The sequence below is a fragment of the Bombus affinis genome, chromosome 11 (genome assembly GCF_024516045.1).
Source record: "Bombus affinis isolate iyBomAffi1 chromosome 11, iyBomAffi1.2, whole genome shotgun sequence".
Taxonomy (NCBI): Eukaryota; Metazoa; Arthropoda; class Insecta; order Hymenoptera; family Apidae; genus Bombus; species Bombus affinis.
The window spans coordinates 11,234,924-11,252,696 of NC_066354.1; the positions used below are offsets into that span (position 1 = coordinate 11,234,924).

The window sequence follows — 17,773 nt, forward strand, 5'->3', positions numbered from 1 at the left end:
TTCTGTAAGAAGATAATTGAAATATAAATATATAAAATTGGATATCCTAGTAGCAATAATACTAAATCATGTATAATTATTTAAGGGTAATAATCAATTATTCAAGAAGTCCTGACGCTATATTTAATTCCTATATTTTTTAAATAAGTAATTTTTGTTTTTATATAATATGTCATTTAATTAATTATGCTTAAAATTTGAATTCTTTGTATTTCTTGGAGGCTTTCGAATCTTGACTTTGTTGCCGTTTGCGTTTACTCTGTAAAGAGGGAGAGAAGCAAAATTAATTTAATAAATATTCAATTTATCAATTTATCAATATCCAATAATATACTTACTTTTTGCCGTTGTACATGATCTTGAAGCATGTCTGATAAATCTTCTCTCCTTAAATGAGCTTGTCGCGACCTCATTGTTTCTTCGTACCGTGATGCCATTGCTTCAGAGTCTAAATCTAATTCGCTTGGATCTAATGCTAATTCAACAGCTCCGTCTTTCTCCGTTCTTCCATCTGATGTTGTTCCACTTACTCCACGTCGTGCGGCAATTACAGATGGTGGCGCTTGACCTCCTGCTGCACCAGTCATATCATATACATGCGTACTACCCATCATGCTTGCTCCAAGACCTTCTGTTCGTCTTTCTTGCAAAACTGTGTACAAAGCAGGAGTATCACCTCCTTCCATTTCGCTTTCAATTTTCTTTTTCCTTAATTCTATTGTTTCTGGAGTTTCTAATCCCGCCGGAATTGATGTTATTCCACTAGGTGTTATTAATCCTTCTGCACCGGGTGTAACTAAACCACTTGCATCTCCATCTCCATCTTTTCCTTCTCCTTCACCTTCTCCACCTTCCTCTGCATCTTCATCTTCATCTTCATCTCCGGAAGATTCTGATTCAGGTTCACCCCACATACCTCTATCTATTTCTTCATCCATATTATCTCCACCTGGTGTACGAGATATACCAAATACATCTCCATACAAAGGTCTACCTGTTTCATCTACGGGAGGCTTTCCCCAACCACCAGCATGATAACCAAATGCACATCCTTCCGGAATTGGTGCATTTAAACCAGGTATCTTTAAGTTGGGATAACTTGGTGGTGGTCCATACCGCTGCATAGCAATTAACCATGGAGGTGGTACTTTATGACAATTAGGCCCTACTGGCATGCCAAGGGCAGTACGTAATTCATCAGACAGTTCTCCAGGTTTCTTTTCCTTTAATCTAGTTTCGAATTCTTTACCCTCATAATATAAATCACCATGAATAGTCATACGAGGTTTAGTTTGCCATTTAAAGAATGCATCATGTAATTTCTGATAGTCAATGTCTATTTTGCCAAGCTTAGGTCTTGCTCTTTCTCGCATTTTAGCCTTTAACGTACGTGTATCATCTCGTTCTTGAAGACTTGCCCTCATTTCTGTAATACCTGTGCGTTTTATGAAATCTGGTAAGTCAAAGGGAGGCTTTTCTATACCACGTTTCCCTTGTAAATATTTCCTTTTGAAACACCAGTGTCTGGGTACAGGCACTGTGTTACGGTGGGCTTTTAGTTGTACAAGAAGTTTTGGGTCCCTTGCAGTAACATCATGCATTTCTACAACATCTGGTCGTCCTACAAGTTGTTTTAATTCTGCAACACTCAAACGCGTTAGTCTCTTCAGTTTCCTCTTGGATAGTCGCGGAGCTCCATTCTCTCCAGTTCCTTGCTGTTGTTGCTGTTGATTTGCATCATCATCAAAATCATCCAATGGTGGTACTTTACTTGGTACAGTACCTGTTGTTTGTAATGTTGTCACTGGTGGATACTGTCCTATTGGTTCTCCCTTTTCTGCCTCTGTAGATTTTGGTTCAGGTTCAGTTAGTTTGAATGCCTCAAATATTCTGGCAAATTGACGATACATTGGTTCTAAATCATTAACAGTTGGAATTTCTTGAATATATTCAATTTCTGGCAAATCTTCTTTTGGTTTTGCATTTTCTGCATTGTCCTTTTTATTTTCCATCTCCTTTCCATTGTGTTTCTTCCTCTTTTTCTTTTTCTTCTTTTTGGTCTTATTGGTCTTCACATCTATTTTCTCTGTTGTTGTTTCTGGTTCAAGTATAACATCATCTAACTGAGATACATCTTCTCCTATAGTTTCATGATTTGGTGACTTTCCTAATGAAACTATATCATTTGGATCTGCTCCTACTTCTTTAGCTCTTTCAGTTTTAAAAGCTAGAGCTTGTTCTAAAGCTGCTGGTAGTTTCATGGAATCACTATCTGCATCTCGACCATTATCATCCGATGAAGCCTGATTTTGTAATTCACTTGGTGGACTTACTTTCAGACTTAATAAACTAGGTAATGTTTTTGGAGGATCTATTCCTGGTACTCCATGGTTATTTGGAGGTATATTCATTAAAGATGACATTTGGTGAGCTATTTGTTGAGTCTATTACAAAGTGTATAATTGAAAATTACTAAGATAAATAAACTACAGTTTATAAGCGTACTTTATACGCGACGAAACATAATACAAATTTATGTAAAATTTTAATTCAAATATAAATCAACATTATAGTAATTGGTATATAACTAACATAATTTTCCTTGAAATGAAAACAAAACTAACCTCATTTCCTGCTATATTCTCCATGTCTGTGCGTACGTGTGTCCGATAACGATGACACAGCACTGCACTTGTTACCCGCCGAATTAATCTTGGGTAACTTATTTACAAGTGAGAGTAGTGAATGAACGAATGAAGAACTGCCAACGACACTAAGGGGTGTTGTTCTCCAAACGATGAGAAGATTTCGAACTGTCTCTGACTACTGTTGAAGTAAAATTTACAAACGATCCTTATGTGCGGTTAAACGGTATTTAAGCCTCAGATTGCTGAAAGTTCAATTCGATTCAAAATATAAAACTCTACTGGGATTGTACTCTCCAAATGCTAAGAGAGTAAAACAATCTTCATTCCACGACTATGACTGCTCAAAGAAGTTGACGATAAGACAATTTAAAAACGAAACTAACCTCCTTACTAATTTCGACTGGGCGTCCAATAAGGCTCAAAACGGAATATACATGCTGATTGGTTTTTATCGAACGCAAGAAAATAGCCAATCAGCAGGTTCGCTCATTGTTCTTCTGTGCGCTCGAAGTAGCGAAGATCCTGGGCGGGAAAAACGTAAGGTTTCATATTTAATAATTCACTTAACTGCGAAAGTGTTCGTCACAAAATTACGCACAAAAATCTTCAAGTTTTTGTTCCTTCGGACAATGTCAGTATTTTCTACTGTTCATGTATTAAGACATTAAAAATTGATACATATTTATTTACAACTTGGAATCAAGTCTTTAATAGAAAAATATTGATATTACATTATATAATAATAAACTAAGTATCATGTCATACGTATATACAATAGTACCTTACATACGTGTCGAAAAAACATAGAATACATATACACTAGAGAACACTTCTTATTGTTAAAAAGGTTGGTTTATTTTATTGAATATTTCAACAAAATGTCAACAATTAATCAAGAAAATTTATCATTTTTTATTTAAAAAATTAGTAAAAAATTCATAAAACAATTTACTTTTAAATATATAAAAAATGAAATAAACAATGCATCACTTTTTACCAGTTTCAATTATCATTCCAATCTTAACTCATTATTTACAAGCAATAGGGAAACGTGAATTTTTATTAACAAATGTTGGTAAAACCTGATAAAAGTTATTATGATGGTAATATAAATTATACAGGCATTTTGAATTTTATTACAATATACGTATATATATATAAAAGGTTAAGAAAATGTAAGATAAAATTTCTTGAATTAAAAAACATTTCTGTCTCTTTCGAAAATATTTATATCTTATTCATATCATATGAGTAAATATTCAATATTAATTACCACAGTAATATCCATACTTTAAAAATAAATGAAAAAGAGGAAAGATATGTATGTTTGACAGCATAAAAATAAAATGTTAATTTATACAGGCACGGAAAATTATTTGACTACCAACGGAATAAATGTATTAAATATAAATATTAAAAAAAATGTTCTATAAAGAATAGCATAAATATATATATATATATATACACACACACATATACGTATGTATATGTGTATATATAAATATATAAATATTTTTGTATAATACATATTTTATATAACTATAACAGGAAACTGGATAGAATGGAAAAAGGACTAGTATATTCTTCCACTTATGCTTATATTTATTTATTAATTGTAGCGACTTAAGTCATTAAACTTGAAAATTTAATAAAAATATTCACAATGAGCATTCTTTCTTCTTTCTCACGTACGTTCTTATCCTTTCTCTCTTTCGCTTTCTCTCCCTCTCTTTCTCTCCTTTCCTTCCATACTTGTCTCTGTTACGCGCACGGCCGTAACATTTTTGATGAGCTACTGCGCGTGGTATGGAGCTAATTTAACCAATAACTTGTGTCCAGCACTCATTGGACACTTGTGTTGTCTGGTTATGCGTGTATGTGTGGTATGACGTATATGTACATTCAATTATTAATAATTATTATTAATAACAACAATAACTAATTAATACGAATAAAAAATGTTTTGCTCCGACTGACTCGATTTTTTATTTTCATTTTTTCCCCTTAAGATTCGATAAAAGTTCGTTCCAGAGTTGTTGCCTTTCGTTCATACATGTGAAGTATGTTTCAGCGATGTCAGTGTAACATGCAAATTTCGTTAAGCGAGGCCTCCAATTTCGGCGATTTGCTGTCTTGAAAATTATCGATTTAAAAAATTCCAAACAGCGATTAGTCCTTGCTCAACATCAGAGTTGTCAATGACAATACATAAAGCTGGATTATCTTCACTGTGCTGACTCTGGCATTAAAATTACGATAACAGCATGGTTCCTTTAGCGGCAAACTGATCAGACTTATCAGTTCACCTGCTTGATTGTATTATTGATTCAGTCCAGGATGACCACCATGTCATCTCCACGTACTGCTCTCTGTGGATGAGGAGGATGTAAAGGAGCTTGTAATCTACGCCAAGGTTTGCGTGCTGCCCTTCGAAGATCAGCCGATGAAAGGGTTCTTCTAAGTCTTCTGCAAATTTATAACGATACAAATCTAAATATTTGCACCTTTCTTTTCTTGCTCCATTAGTAAACGCATATAATGAAATATTATATTATAAAACATGCAACAATGCTCACTTTGTCTGATCTGAAGCACGAAAGTAAACGTCGTCAGGTGCATCCATCCATGAAATCACTTGTTTACGGGCATTACTTCTAGATAGTGGTGGACCATGTGGCAGAGTATGAGGATGAGCAGCTCTTCCATTCAGAGGTGGTGCTAGGGGAAGAACAGCAGGTGCTGTGTGTTCCAAAGTATGCTTTGGATGGAGCTGCTGAGAATGATGGGCCCTTTTTGCAGGTGGTCCACCAGGGAGCCCTGCACTTAGGGCAATACCTATTAAAAGTATTTATATTTATATAATATTTAATCTCTAAAATGCATGAAATATTAAAATAATATAAAACTATTAAACCGATGATGTGTATTCCTTTGGAACAAATGTTAAACTGTTCAATTTAATAATTTTGATTATTTGTTTTATTGGTTGAATACTTAAAGCTCTTAGGCACTCAATTATTTTACCTTCATCCCAATCCACATCAGAGTAGAAGCCAGTAAACAAAAATCATATTCAATACAAGGATCTAAAATTACATAATATACATGTATAATAAACATGAATCTAAAACTTACCATCTGACCCGTTGATTTCATCGAATGGAGGTCTCGGGCGTTTCATTATCGTTTGTTGAACCTGCATACTAGGTTGTGGTTGAGGTGGAGTTACCGTCAGTCTATCTACTTCAGATTTATTTGGTACCCTTTCATACAAAAGACTTCCATCTATAACAATAAAACTCATGATATTATAATACATACGATATTAAATATAATTGATTAGTAATAAGAAAAACACTTTATTCAATAAAAGCTTATGCACCTGGTGCTTTTGGTGGTCTAGGGAAAGAAACCCGATCTGGTTGTTTTCGTTGTGCTGGTGCTGTAAGGGCTAACCAATCCCAATCTCCAGGTTGTCGTGGAGCAGGATGATCACCTAAACGCGTTGCTATATCGGTTACACGAGGACGAGGTCGAGGTCGTACAGCACGTGCTAAAATACGTAACTCCGCAGGGCTTTTTGATGTTAATTGAGGAGAGGCGCAAAGGTGTCGTAATGGTGCTGCATTTATAGGTTGATGAGGTGCTCGCGCTGCATGACGTGTGCGTAATTGCGCTGCACATAATCGTCGTGCAGCTCGCGCCAATGCTGAAGTACGCAAATAAAACGCTGATCGAGTTTTCATCACAGGTCTGGGAGATCCACCGCCACCACCTCCACTTGCTCCACTTCCACGTAGATCAACGCCATGAGCACTTGCGTAATGACGACTTAGATGTGCTTTGAGCTTGAACTCTTTACCACAAGAAGGAATGCTACATCGATGAGGTCTATGAGCACCGCCTATTCCTTTACTTTCTTCATCTGAACCAGTGCCACCTCTTTTTCTTTCCAAATCAACATCGTCCATACGCGATGGAACCTAAATGGAAAAAGTTTTTTTTGGAGAGGGGGAAGGGGGAGGAGAAAAAAGGGAAAAGAAAAATAAAATATTTTCGTGCGTTATATGATTATCATTACTTATATACGTATATTCATTGAAATATACCTTTAAACCGCCATATTTCTTCCAATATGTCCAACAAGACTGACAAAGACGACATTGCATGTGTGATGGACCCCAAGCATACCACTGTGGACTTTGCATTACTTGACAACTTTCACATGGTTTTCCACTAACTCCAACCATCAATATTCCGCTATTATCAGTTGTCATATTACCATTACTATTACCGTTGAGAACATTCGTTGGTTTCCCATTACTGTTACTATTACTATTACCAAGAGGTACAATTGTTGCTGCAGAAGGGGCAGTTGTAGGTGGAGTTGTTTTATTGTAGTTTGGTATATAAACCTGTTTTAATTTACTTTCAGCTTCTACAGCTTTCACCCTTTTTTGTTGTACGTATCTATCGGTTGTCTTCCACATATAATAATATTCGATAACGTTCTTTAATGTTTTCCATGGTAACTGAAACATACGAGTATTTATTAAAACAACATATAAAATAATGAACTTTGAGATTTCAAATATCTTGCGTACTTACAAAGTCTTGACGTATATCAGAAAAATCCTTTCCATACTTATCAAGGGCTTCTTCAAAAAGATTTGCTTCAGATGCACTCCACTCTTCCATTTCGTCTCTGCATAATACTGGACCAGTGCTGGGTACTAAAGATGACATAGCTTTTGCAATATCATAATTGTGCCGATGTAAAGTATCCATTGCATGGAACTACAAACATAAACTGGTGTAAGGTATGTATTTTCTTCATAGTTAGTTATATAGTTATATAACAGTAATAATGATAATGATATTTACAAGAGTAATGTCTCTAGATGCAGCTGCTGCAGACATGTGTAATGATGGTTGTTTAACTGAAGATGAACAGTCTAAAGCTCTTGCAAATGTGCCTACAGATCTACTGACAACAAGGAATTGATCAATTTGACGGTCTGTTAATGAATGCCGTGGCGTCCAAACCAACGTTTCTAAATCTTGCAACCTACGAGGATCTGACTCTCTTTCAGCAGGTGTCAGTGGAGCTGGTGCTATTCCATCAGCCTGATATCTACTACCTACTCTAATTTCACCTGTAATGTTTTACATTGATTAAAGTTTAAATATATAACAGAAAGTTAGAATAAATATGATCATAGTATCTGAAAATTTTGAATATTAATGAATACCTTTGTCAGCAAGCAAAGTACGTTGAGCAGGATCAAATACTAAGCAATAGAAGAAAGAGTCCTCTTTGTTTAAATAGCTTAGTAAAGATTCTGTTTCATTTAATAACGTCACACAGCATTTGCCTCTTATATGAGTTGCAGGCATTGTTTCCACCTGACGCGATAGAAACAGTTCTCTGTGCTTCATTTGATGACGTTGCTTAGAACTTAATTCTGTAACTCCTCCAGCACCAACTACATTTTCTTCCATCCCTGTGAGTAAAAAGGATTAAAATTATATTTTACTATCTCAAATGTATAAATAAATATTCTAAAAAAGCTTAAATAATAAAATATTTTACTCAAAAATAAAAGGATTAATGAAGGCTATATAAGTAATACATTAAAAAATAACCAAGTAATTTTGTTTTTTATATAATATAATACCAATAAAAATTCAATATTTAAACCAAGATTACTAGTATCTTTAATTAAATGTTCCAGAAAATATTAATCTTTTACATTATTTAAATTTTTTTTCATGAAAAATGGAATTATCCATAAATTTATTCATGCAAATTTGGCCTTTTATCAGTATTTTTTTTCTTTCGTAACATAAATAAATAAAATGTAAATGAAACGTAGGAATGTGGCAGAATCAATCAAAACTTATAACAGTGAACTAAAATATTAGCGAGAGCGGGCAACAAAAGAAGAAAAAGCAACATTGATTGATGTATTATATATCATAACAGAAATGGAATTAGCTTCCAAAGAAATGTAAATTATTTGAAGAAGCCTCAGATTACTAAAGAATTATCATTTTGTGCAGCGGGATTTTTGTCTAGATAGTAGAATTATTAGGATTGTTTTAATGAGAATGAATTTAGGATTTATATATTAGAATAAAATTGCTATTACAGTGACATATAAAAAGATTAATAAAAAATGTAGATGATTATACGAATAAATAGAAAGAATGATGAAACGATTGTAACTGTATATTATTATGGAATGTATGGGTTCATTAAGCTTCACACTTAATGATTAAACCCCCTTTCCACATAACTTGAAGGAAGAGGCCTTAGTTAAACCCAATTTATTGTTTCTTTGGCCTTACAGTAAATCCAGCCAAAACTAATGCCATTCACCAAGATTACAAAGAATTTTATAAATCCCGCCGCTAGATCATTAGCCTTATATCATCACTGGCTTCTATATGAGACTAACAAGACAACCAAAAGGTGCATGTTGTGTAATGCTTACTGATGAATTGATTAACATTCATTTTCATTACTATTTGTTTTAAATTATGTAAATTATGTAATATTTACTATTAACAACAAATACATTGAATTTTCGTATTAATAGTTTTCTTTAGAATTTCATAAATGGTGGAGAAATCTAATAAAATTCATCTGTAAGGAGCACCTTTTAATTGACTAGTTCACTCACCATGAGGCTCTTGGGCCTCTGACAGTGGGGCTTTCAGCCAGCCCCCCTTCCCGCCCCCTTTGTTCATCACTTTGGGCCCGATCCCATCTTTATTAGTCATTTCCTTAGTAGTATCTGGATTCTCCAGTTTCTGATTCTGCATGTTTGCAGGGGATTCTGACCTCTGCTGCTCCGCATTTGCCACTGCAATTTGTATCATAGAACCCACTCTACTATGTTTTTCATCATACTTTTTCTTTAATACAATTTTAACACATGCTTTCAAAATTTATTTTTCTATAAAATTTAACAACTAAGGACGCAGGCAGCCTTCAACTTCATTGACCAATGATTTTCATCCATTATGACATCTAGCTACATTTGGCTAATATCTAAACAATTAATACATATATGATATAAAAAATAACTTTGATTCTGTCAACCAATTCCACTCACGTTTCTATTTACAATTATACTGTGATCATGTAAGTAAATCATCAAAGATCTTTATTTAAAAGCTTATCATATAATGGTATTAATATAGACTACAATAATATTTTCAAAAATAATATGACCATACAATATCGAAATATGACTATTATTTCAAATATCATCTTCACACAACATTACAAATTATTGCATTATAAAGCGGTTCTTAAGCGGTTGGAATCATAAAATTTGCGACTATAAAAAATACCAAATCTAAACAATATTAGAAATCTTAGTGAATTTACACACAATTCTCTAATATTATAAAAAATTTAAAGAATTTCATATATCAAAAGTTGTTAAGAAAAAATGGAAGTGAAATGATTCTGTGATCATGAGAAGAAGCGCGACATCTCAAACGCATACTCTTCTTAATATTTTCATACTGTTCCATACAGAACAATACGGAATCTGTACAAAACAAAATCCGTACATTTTTTCTGAAATTTGAGAGTATAGAAATGGTGGAGCTAGAGAGAACGAGAGAAAAAGGAGAAAAAGCTCGATTCGAAGCAAATACCGGCAGACGGACATAGAGCTACGGGCAAAGAGGAAGAGACACGAGAAAGTGTATATTCACGTATACATACACGTACATATATCTACATACCGTAGAAAAGAAGAGAAGGGAGGAAAAGAGAAGCGGGGGAGTAAATGCTTAAAACGAAGATGGCTAGTGGGGCCCACCATTTTCGCCGAGACACATATACATTCGTTTGCGCGCGAACATTATGTATGTATGGATATGTACACGCGCGCGCGTGTGTCCTGTTTCTCTCTGCCTGTTATTCGTACATGTCTATGTGTCCGGTTATCGTGTATGTCTATCGGTGTTCTTACAAGTCTGTGTCCGAGTACACGCAACACATACCCAACCGACCCCTGCGTCAGTCATTCATTTAGTTCAGGGTGGCGGGAAGCAAGGAGGGGTGGTATGAGGGACTTGGGTGAGAGGTAGAAAGAGGGAGAGGTGGGTTGGCAGGCGTACCACCCCCAGCCCACCCCCGGCAGATCGATACAACCCCCATTTCACCCCTCTGCCACCCCCAACTTTACTTATTATACATTCCCACCCCCAAATCCCCGCGTCTCATTATCTTTGCTATTGCAAAGGAAAAATCGAGAAAGCTTCGGAGGCACATATATATGCGTATATATGTATTAAAACGCGTGAAATCGAACAAATTATTTTTTTATTTTTGAAATTATATTATCCTCCTCGCGTAAGAAAATGTATGCTGAAATGTAACGTGTCTGAAAATTCTGAATATCGCAACAGCGATGGCGACACATTCCAACGGTTATATTTTCTCGATCTTCGTTAAAACATTATATAGAAATGAAAATGCATTTTTTGAGAAGATATTTCATTTGTTACATGTCTCTTTTAGCGGGAACATGAGAGTGATAACAACGAGCAATTTCACGCTTTCATCGCCTCGAATCGTTCGAAACTATGAAGAATATTCTTAAACCAACATAGTAAATGTTTCTGTTAATGGCATCAATTATGCATGCGTTTTCATCACATCATTTCTCGAAGTAACAATCATCAATTGAATATCTAATATATGTAGCATAATCTACCTACTAATAATATTGATTAAAATATATACTTTCTAGAAAGTAAAAATGTTCGCAATCAATACGAAAATATTTTTATTTTCTTCATTTGCGAATGCTTATCGATCTGCACCGTGACGCGAGGTAAAATAAATAACGTTATTATCTTATCTTCAATGCATTATTATTTATATTAATTAAATTATTATTAATAACTATTATCTACAATGCATTAGTATTAGTATCCAATCAACTAAACATCAACAAAAAGTTATCAAAATACTAGTTTTTATAAATTATACGTTCAAATCTAATACTATTTGAACATGGTATCAATTACACAAAAAAATATAATATATGTGTTTGTATATATGGTCTAAAATTCTAAGTAAAAACCAATTTTGTATCAAAATATACTAGGCAACTATTTCCAAGTTTCTTAAAATGCAACATAGCACTATGCTATAATATATCTTTTTACAATAATACAAATTTTACTTACACTGATGCTTATCTGCAAGCATAATTAATGTAGATGGCAAATCCCTCCGCCTAAAGAAGCACATGACTTTTGCTTCAACATTTCCACTTGCTGTCTAAAATAGCAAAAATCTTGTGTAAATATATTTTCCAAAAAAAAAAAAGATACATATACTGTGTTACATTTAAATTACTGCACCATTGCATAATTGAACTTTACTTATATCAATCACAATAGAAGAAACATAATACAACCATAATTTCATTTCTTACCTTATTCAATTCTTCTATCCTTCTTATCTGGTAGGGAGACGTGGAAGATGTTTCAAAATATACATAATCTATAAATTAAAGGAAGGGGAGTCTATTTAATAATGCTTCTTTACAAGAGAAAAGCTGTAATAATAGTATATATAAAATGTGTGTGTGTGTAAAGAAAACTGTTTAATTATATTTTACATGCAACATATCAATAATTTCAATTCATAGATATTTGTAATTTAACTATATAAATATTAGTGTATTTATAAATGAGAAGCGATTGATATATAAAATCTTTATATACATATATATATATATATATATATATATATATATATATATATATATATGAAATGTTTACTTATATTTCTATGAAATACAAATATCGATGCTATACTGTTTAAAAATACATGAACGCGGGCATAAGAATAAGAGAATGGAAAGAAAAGAATTTTGTAATTTGCATAGAGAGAATATGCTTATCAGAAAAAAACAAAGTATACCATTACAGAGTAGTAGAAAAGAAACAAAAATAGAATGTACACATCCTAAATTCTAGTCCAGTATACGATCGCAAAACGCAGTCTGGATCTTGATATTCGATTCTTCCTGCATAATCAATATTAAAAAGAGGAAGACGGAAAAATAATTTTGCTGAAATTACATTACTTCCCTGGACCATTGGCGCGTAGATGAAAACACATTCTGATGATCTATCATCAAGGAATTTTTTCAAATAGAATAAAAATTAGTAAATAGAAAAAAGAGGGAAATTCTGAAATATTGAATTTTAATCATCCGAATCATCATGCAAGAAATTAGTATGACCTGAACGAAGGGCGAGAGTGGGGAAAGAGGGAGAGTAGAAGGAAAGCAGACGTACATACGGACGCCAGAAAAGAGAGGGGGGGGATAGGGAGATTGGATGGAAAGGTGGAAAGTTAAGGGGCTGCGCGGGTAAAACGAAGATAGGGACGAAGATACAGAAAAGGGGGGGAAAACGCCATATCGTGGACACCATTTGCAAACATGAATTTTCTGAATGTTAATTAAAGGTATGAGGAGCGAGATTCGATAGTTGGACGCGTGGCCTCATCAGCCGGCGAAATGTGCATGGTTATTTTACCTCCCACCCGGTACATGTTGGCCGTCATGTTGCTGGCGTCCTGTGTGGCCCCGAGAGCGAAATTAGCGTTCTCGTGGTTACCGTGGTTCTCGTGGTATTCGGCCGGCATCGGCATGAAGGCTTTTCGTCCTCCAACTACGCGAATCTATTAGCCGACACTTCCCACTTGTCCACGGAGTTAACACTTCGCGGTGTCACTCCATCGTGTTTGTTTGTCCCAATAATCGAGGAAAAAAATTTTCGCGCTAGCTTCTCTAAATCTTATTCGCACACCGACTCCGGTTCTTTCCGCATACAGATATAGAACACTTGAATGATATTCGTAAATGCACACAAGATATATAAAAAAAAATTACACACTGAATTTGGCTCACGTGTCCGTTACGGTAACGAGCATCGTCAGTGGCCGTTGCTCCGTTCATACAGGAACACCGCCATTTTCATTTTGCCGAGCGGGCTACATATACGATCAGGCAATATACGGCCTGCTCCCCTCTACCGGAGGTTCTGGATTCACTTGCTTTCCTTCGTAACCCGCGTGCATTCAAAAACTCCACTTAAGACATCTGTTCGCGATCCCTAAGCGTTATTTATTCGTTCCGATTCTATTATGAGATTCTACTTCGACGAATTTTTGATAGAAAACACGTAACCAGACACGATACAACCCGGTCAACGAATACCACAAAATAAGGCCACGGATCGGATACTACTAAGACCCGACGATTGCGCGGTCTCGAAAGCGTCTGCGTTACCTTAAGCAAGAGTGGGGGTAACTGGACGATAGAGTGCAAATTTGTCCGCGCACTCTTCAGCATACCCGCGAAATTCAAAATCATTTCCTTGATGTTTTTCTATTATTTACTATAAGATATTTGTCTAAGACGGGTAATTATTTTTTATTAAAAGTAAATATATATTTACTTTGGATTTTAAATATATTTATACAATAGAATCATTTATCTTATAAAACCGAATAAATATAGAAACACACATGTAACGTGACAATAAATAAAAAAAACTCTCATGTAGTATGTGAAATATTTATATATTTACGAAATTAGTCTTTCTATACAATTGCTTACGCGCAGTCACATATTTCATCTGTTTCAATTAATAAAAAATTGTATGTAAATGAATAGTTAAAATTACTCACTAGTTTGTAGAGCCTGTGTGAGCTTGCCTTTCGCGTAAAACGTTTGGTAATGTTTGACTAACAATAAATAATGACGAATAGTCGATTTGATGGAAATACGTAACGCAAAATTATATTTATATGTACACAGTAGTAATAGTAGTAATAATAATACATATTTATGAATCGATTCGTGTTTATAATTTAGTTTTTTGCAATTTAGGTAATCTTTTAAGGCACACCCCACGGTCTTTACCAAGCAATTTTGTTTTTTTGTTCATTAATATTATATAAATAAATGTATACTGTTGTGGATGCTATTAACCTAAATTTATTATATATATATCATATTACTATTCGTAGGAATATTTCTACTAAATATAATAATCTGTTCTCTGTACATAATTCTATGTCTTTCTTATGAATCTTTTAAAATAGATAGTCGTATATCATTTATTAATGATAATAATGACAGTAACATTAATAAGAATAACAAGATAATGCATAAGTGAGATGCGTAAGATGAGACCATGCTTTTTTTTCCTTCATTATAGTATTTATATCATGAGTAGTAAAAATGATGAGTGAGAATCACATTTCATAATCTTCTTAGAATGCGAACACATTTATGAATTTCGATAAAGTATTTCTGCGACAATCAAAAAGAGAAAACAATGAGCACATATATAAGATAAAAAATTACATGTACTACATACATAGTTTTAATTACAATTAACATTAAATTGTGTAATACTACTCATGATTTAATTTAACATTAATATAAAATACTTATTTATGCCAACTTCGACAGTTTTCGTTTTTGTATGTACAAGAATAGCATCCAGACTTTGTTTTTCCGGTTGCGTATTTCTACTTACTATGATACTATTGTTTACGGATAAAAAAATACTAATATATCGCATTGTCGTTGCACGGGCAGTGTTTACGCAGTTTTTGTCCATTGATAAGGCACCAACTTTTATGATCCTGAGATTCAACCCGCATGCTTCGACAGATTTAGAGGCATATCTAAACGGGACAGAAATAAAATGAATTTTCTTTGTAACATTTAATAAATACCAAATAATGTATTCTTAAAAATTTACCCGAAGGAGGTGTAAGAGTCTGTTCCCTGTAGTCTTTGTAATGATGAACCGGAGGAGATGGTGGATGAGGTGGTGGCGGTGCGTATAATGGCATAGGAGGTGGGTAATGGACGGGTGATGGATAATGCATCCATAAGGGAGCTCTATATGGTCCAGGAGGTAACATTGGTACACCATAAAGTGGATGCTGAAGAGGTGCATTAGTTGTACCAATGTATGGATCCATTCGTACTCTCGGATATGAATTATTTGATGAGTATTTCACAGTTTGTCTATCATCTGGTTTTAATAAATTCCTCAAAAAACCTTGCTCGTGACTTGGTTTATCTTCTCCCAAAATACTTGTTATACTATATGAAGATAATTGTTTTGGTGACGGAGTAGGAGCCGTTGTTGTACAAACAGGCTGTGGTGTTGCGCGCCTTTTCGACGCTTGATCTTCTAACGATACTCTCTCTAATTCGCGCAAGATACGTTTACGAGGTGAAACAACATTCGGATCTAGAAGACGGGCCAATTTGTCGATAATTAGATTCAAAACCTTTCCCGTCGATGTTCCATTTGCTTTGCGAATTGGTTTTGTATAATTTGTTACTGATTCTGGAATGAGTAACAAAGAAGTAGGATCTAATGGACGTCTACGCTTTCTCGCGATTAGACGAGGATGCGCGCACAAATGATTTTTCGGACTTCTATAATAGTAAAAATTAAACTCTGTAGATATTCTACGTCTTGGATTTGCTTGTTTCCAACAATGATCTCTTTGCCAAGGACTTGACTGAACCGACGAATTATCATCAGAAACTGTAAATGTAAATAATGATGTTAGATTTGAGTTAATTTTATAGAAAACAAATTGTGTGTTTGTAGAACTTACCACTAAGAGAGGTGGAACTCTCTTGTCTATTTGGAGTTGTGCTAGCTGGTGGCCAAAAGGTTTTCTTTGGAACTGGAAACCATGTAGTTCTTTCTCCATCCCTACGATGGGATAGTTCCAAGATAAACTTGCCGTCTTTAAAAAATTTTAAACGTCCACCAGGAGTTGGAAGTAGATTATTATCGATGCGTGCTTCTGAATGATGTGTTGATTGGGGGTTTGAATTTTTACCATTTGCCTTGGTAAGGGTTGAGTGTAATGTAGAAGGATCACGTGAGCACATTTCTCTTGTGCCCCTCACGTGACCTGCGTGAGCATGACATTCTGCTGACTTCTCGCGCATGCTGATACTTTACCGATATCCATTTTTCTCCGCTTGACCTTTCATACTTTAGCCTCTTAATATCACTTTAACAAAAGAGGCAGAACCTTAAATGGGTTCTTGTTTTGAAACTATGAATGACAATTTTAAAGATATTTGCTAAAGTATCTTTGTTTCACAATTTGAGGAAAGCATCTTTTACCAGAAAAGAAATGAACACTTGGTAAAACTTAAGATATTAGACACTATGAAAAGACATTAAAAGGATTCAACAATAATGTCAATAATAACAAAATAATATAGTAAATGTAGGTTTCTTACAGAATCAACAAAGTTGATAACAACAAACAGGCAGAATCATATTGATCTCATTCCTTTAAAACTGTCAAATTGACATTAGGTCAAAAATTGACAGTGAGAGCAGCGTTACTCTGAAATTTAGCTGATATATTTTTTTCTTATATCCAAAAACATTTGTTTGGGTAATGTTCCAGTTAATGATGTATCAATTGAACAGAATAATACTGAATAAAAAAAGCACACTATCATTGATCAAACAGTAACATTTTGTGCAAAATTCCAAAAGGAATTTTCTATACATGAGTGGCAATCGCTAGACACCCACCCACCCACGCACTGCCGCCTTCTGCAATCAGTTCTATTTCATTTCGAATAAGCAGCTCGTCACGTTAATAGGCTTATTCAAAACCAAGCACGTTGATATTTCATAAATTATTGTAACTAGCGTACAAGTTGGCTTTCTAAACGGAAGATTTTCACGGATCAAACACGGGACGGGCACTCTATAGTAGAAAACACAGTTTGACCGACACATGTGTTTCACTTCATCCGCGAATGGTTTACGTGTCCACGGCAATTGAGTTTATTCGTTCGATGACCCTTTAGAACGTGCATCTACCATCATTTTCCTCGTGATTTTCGATGTTCGGATGTAAAAAAAAAACAAGAATTTCTCGCCTTCGTGTATCCTTCTCGTCGACAACACTGTGGCGGTTCGCGGTCCGCGCGTTCCTCCGTTTCTTGGTCCAACTCCCACGATCAATCTGCAACACTTCCTTCAAAGTACGGAGTTACGTTAAA

The 17,773-nt window shown here is 34.5% G+C and overlaps 3 protein-coding genes and 1 non-coding gene across 7 annotated transcripts; all 4 read right to left on the reverse strand.

The window, feature by feature from the left end:
- Nucleotides 1-109: 109 nt before the first annotated feature.
- On the reverse strand, nt 110-3,025 carry LOC126922223 (splicing factor 3B subunit 2). The gene is made up of 3 exons (XM_050734616.1): nt 2,625-3,025; nt 339-2,444; nt 110-259 (listed from the first exon to the last, which is right to left on the reverse strand). The coding sequence occupies exons 1-3, from the start codon at nt 2,646-2,648 to the stop codon at nt 191-193; spliced, it is 2,199 nt and encodes a 732-aa protein (XP_050590573.1). The 5' UTR covers nt 2,649-3,025; the 3' UTR covers nt 110-190.
- A 1,202-nt stretch (nt 3,026-4,227) lies between these two features.
- LOC126922219 (metastasis-associated protein MTA2) lies at nt 4,228-13,971 on the reverse strand. Of its 4 annotated transcripts, XM_050734607.1 has the most exons (13): nt 13,233-13,970; nt 12,119-12,186; nt 11,868-11,961; nt 9,335-9,517; nt 7,901-8,152; nt 7,533-7,804; nt 7,257-7,445; nt 6,758-7,180; nt 6,031-6,631; nt 5,783-5,933; nt 5,673-5,701; nt 5,225-5,483; nt 4,228-5,114 (listed from the first exon to the last, which is right to left on the reverse strand). In XM_050734607.1, the coding sequence occupies exons 1-13, from the start codon at nt 13,345-13,347 to the stop codon at nt 4,976-4,978; spliced, it is 2,775 nt and encodes a 924-aa protein (XP_050590564.1). In that variant the 5' UTR covers nt 13,348-13,970; the 3' UTR covers nt 4,228-4,975. The 4 variants fall into 4 exon arrangements, with proteins under 4 accessions (XP_050590564.1, XP_050590566.1, XP_050590565.1 ...); XM_050734609.1 differs by lacking the exon at nt 9,335-9,517 and having other exon boundaries at nt 13,233-13,969; XM_050734608.1 differs by lacking the exon at nt 5,673-5,701 and having other exon boundaries at nt 5,784-5,933; nt 13,233-13,969.
- Nucleotides 8,881-9,046, reverse strand: LOC126922353 (small nucleolar RNA U85). The gene has a single exon (XR_007712710.1). It is a non-coding gene; the product is annotated as a small nucleolar RNA U85 (small nucleolar RNA).
- A 290-nt stretch (nt 13,972-14,261) lies between the features above and the next one.
- On the reverse strand, nt 14,262-17,695 carry LOC126922251 (uncharacterized). Its single transcript, XM_050734694.1, has 3 exons — nt 16,351-17,695; nt 15,474-16,277; nt 14,262-15,396 (listed from the first exon to the last, which is right to left on the reverse strand). The coding sequence occupies exons 1-3, from the start codon at nt 16,691-16,693 to the stop codon at nt 15,362-15,364; spliced, it is 1,182 nt and encodes a 393-aa protein (XP_050590651.1). The 5' UTR covers nt 16,694-17,695; the 3' UTR covers nt 14,262-15,361.
- Nucleotides 17,696-17,773: the final 78 nt, after the last annotated feature.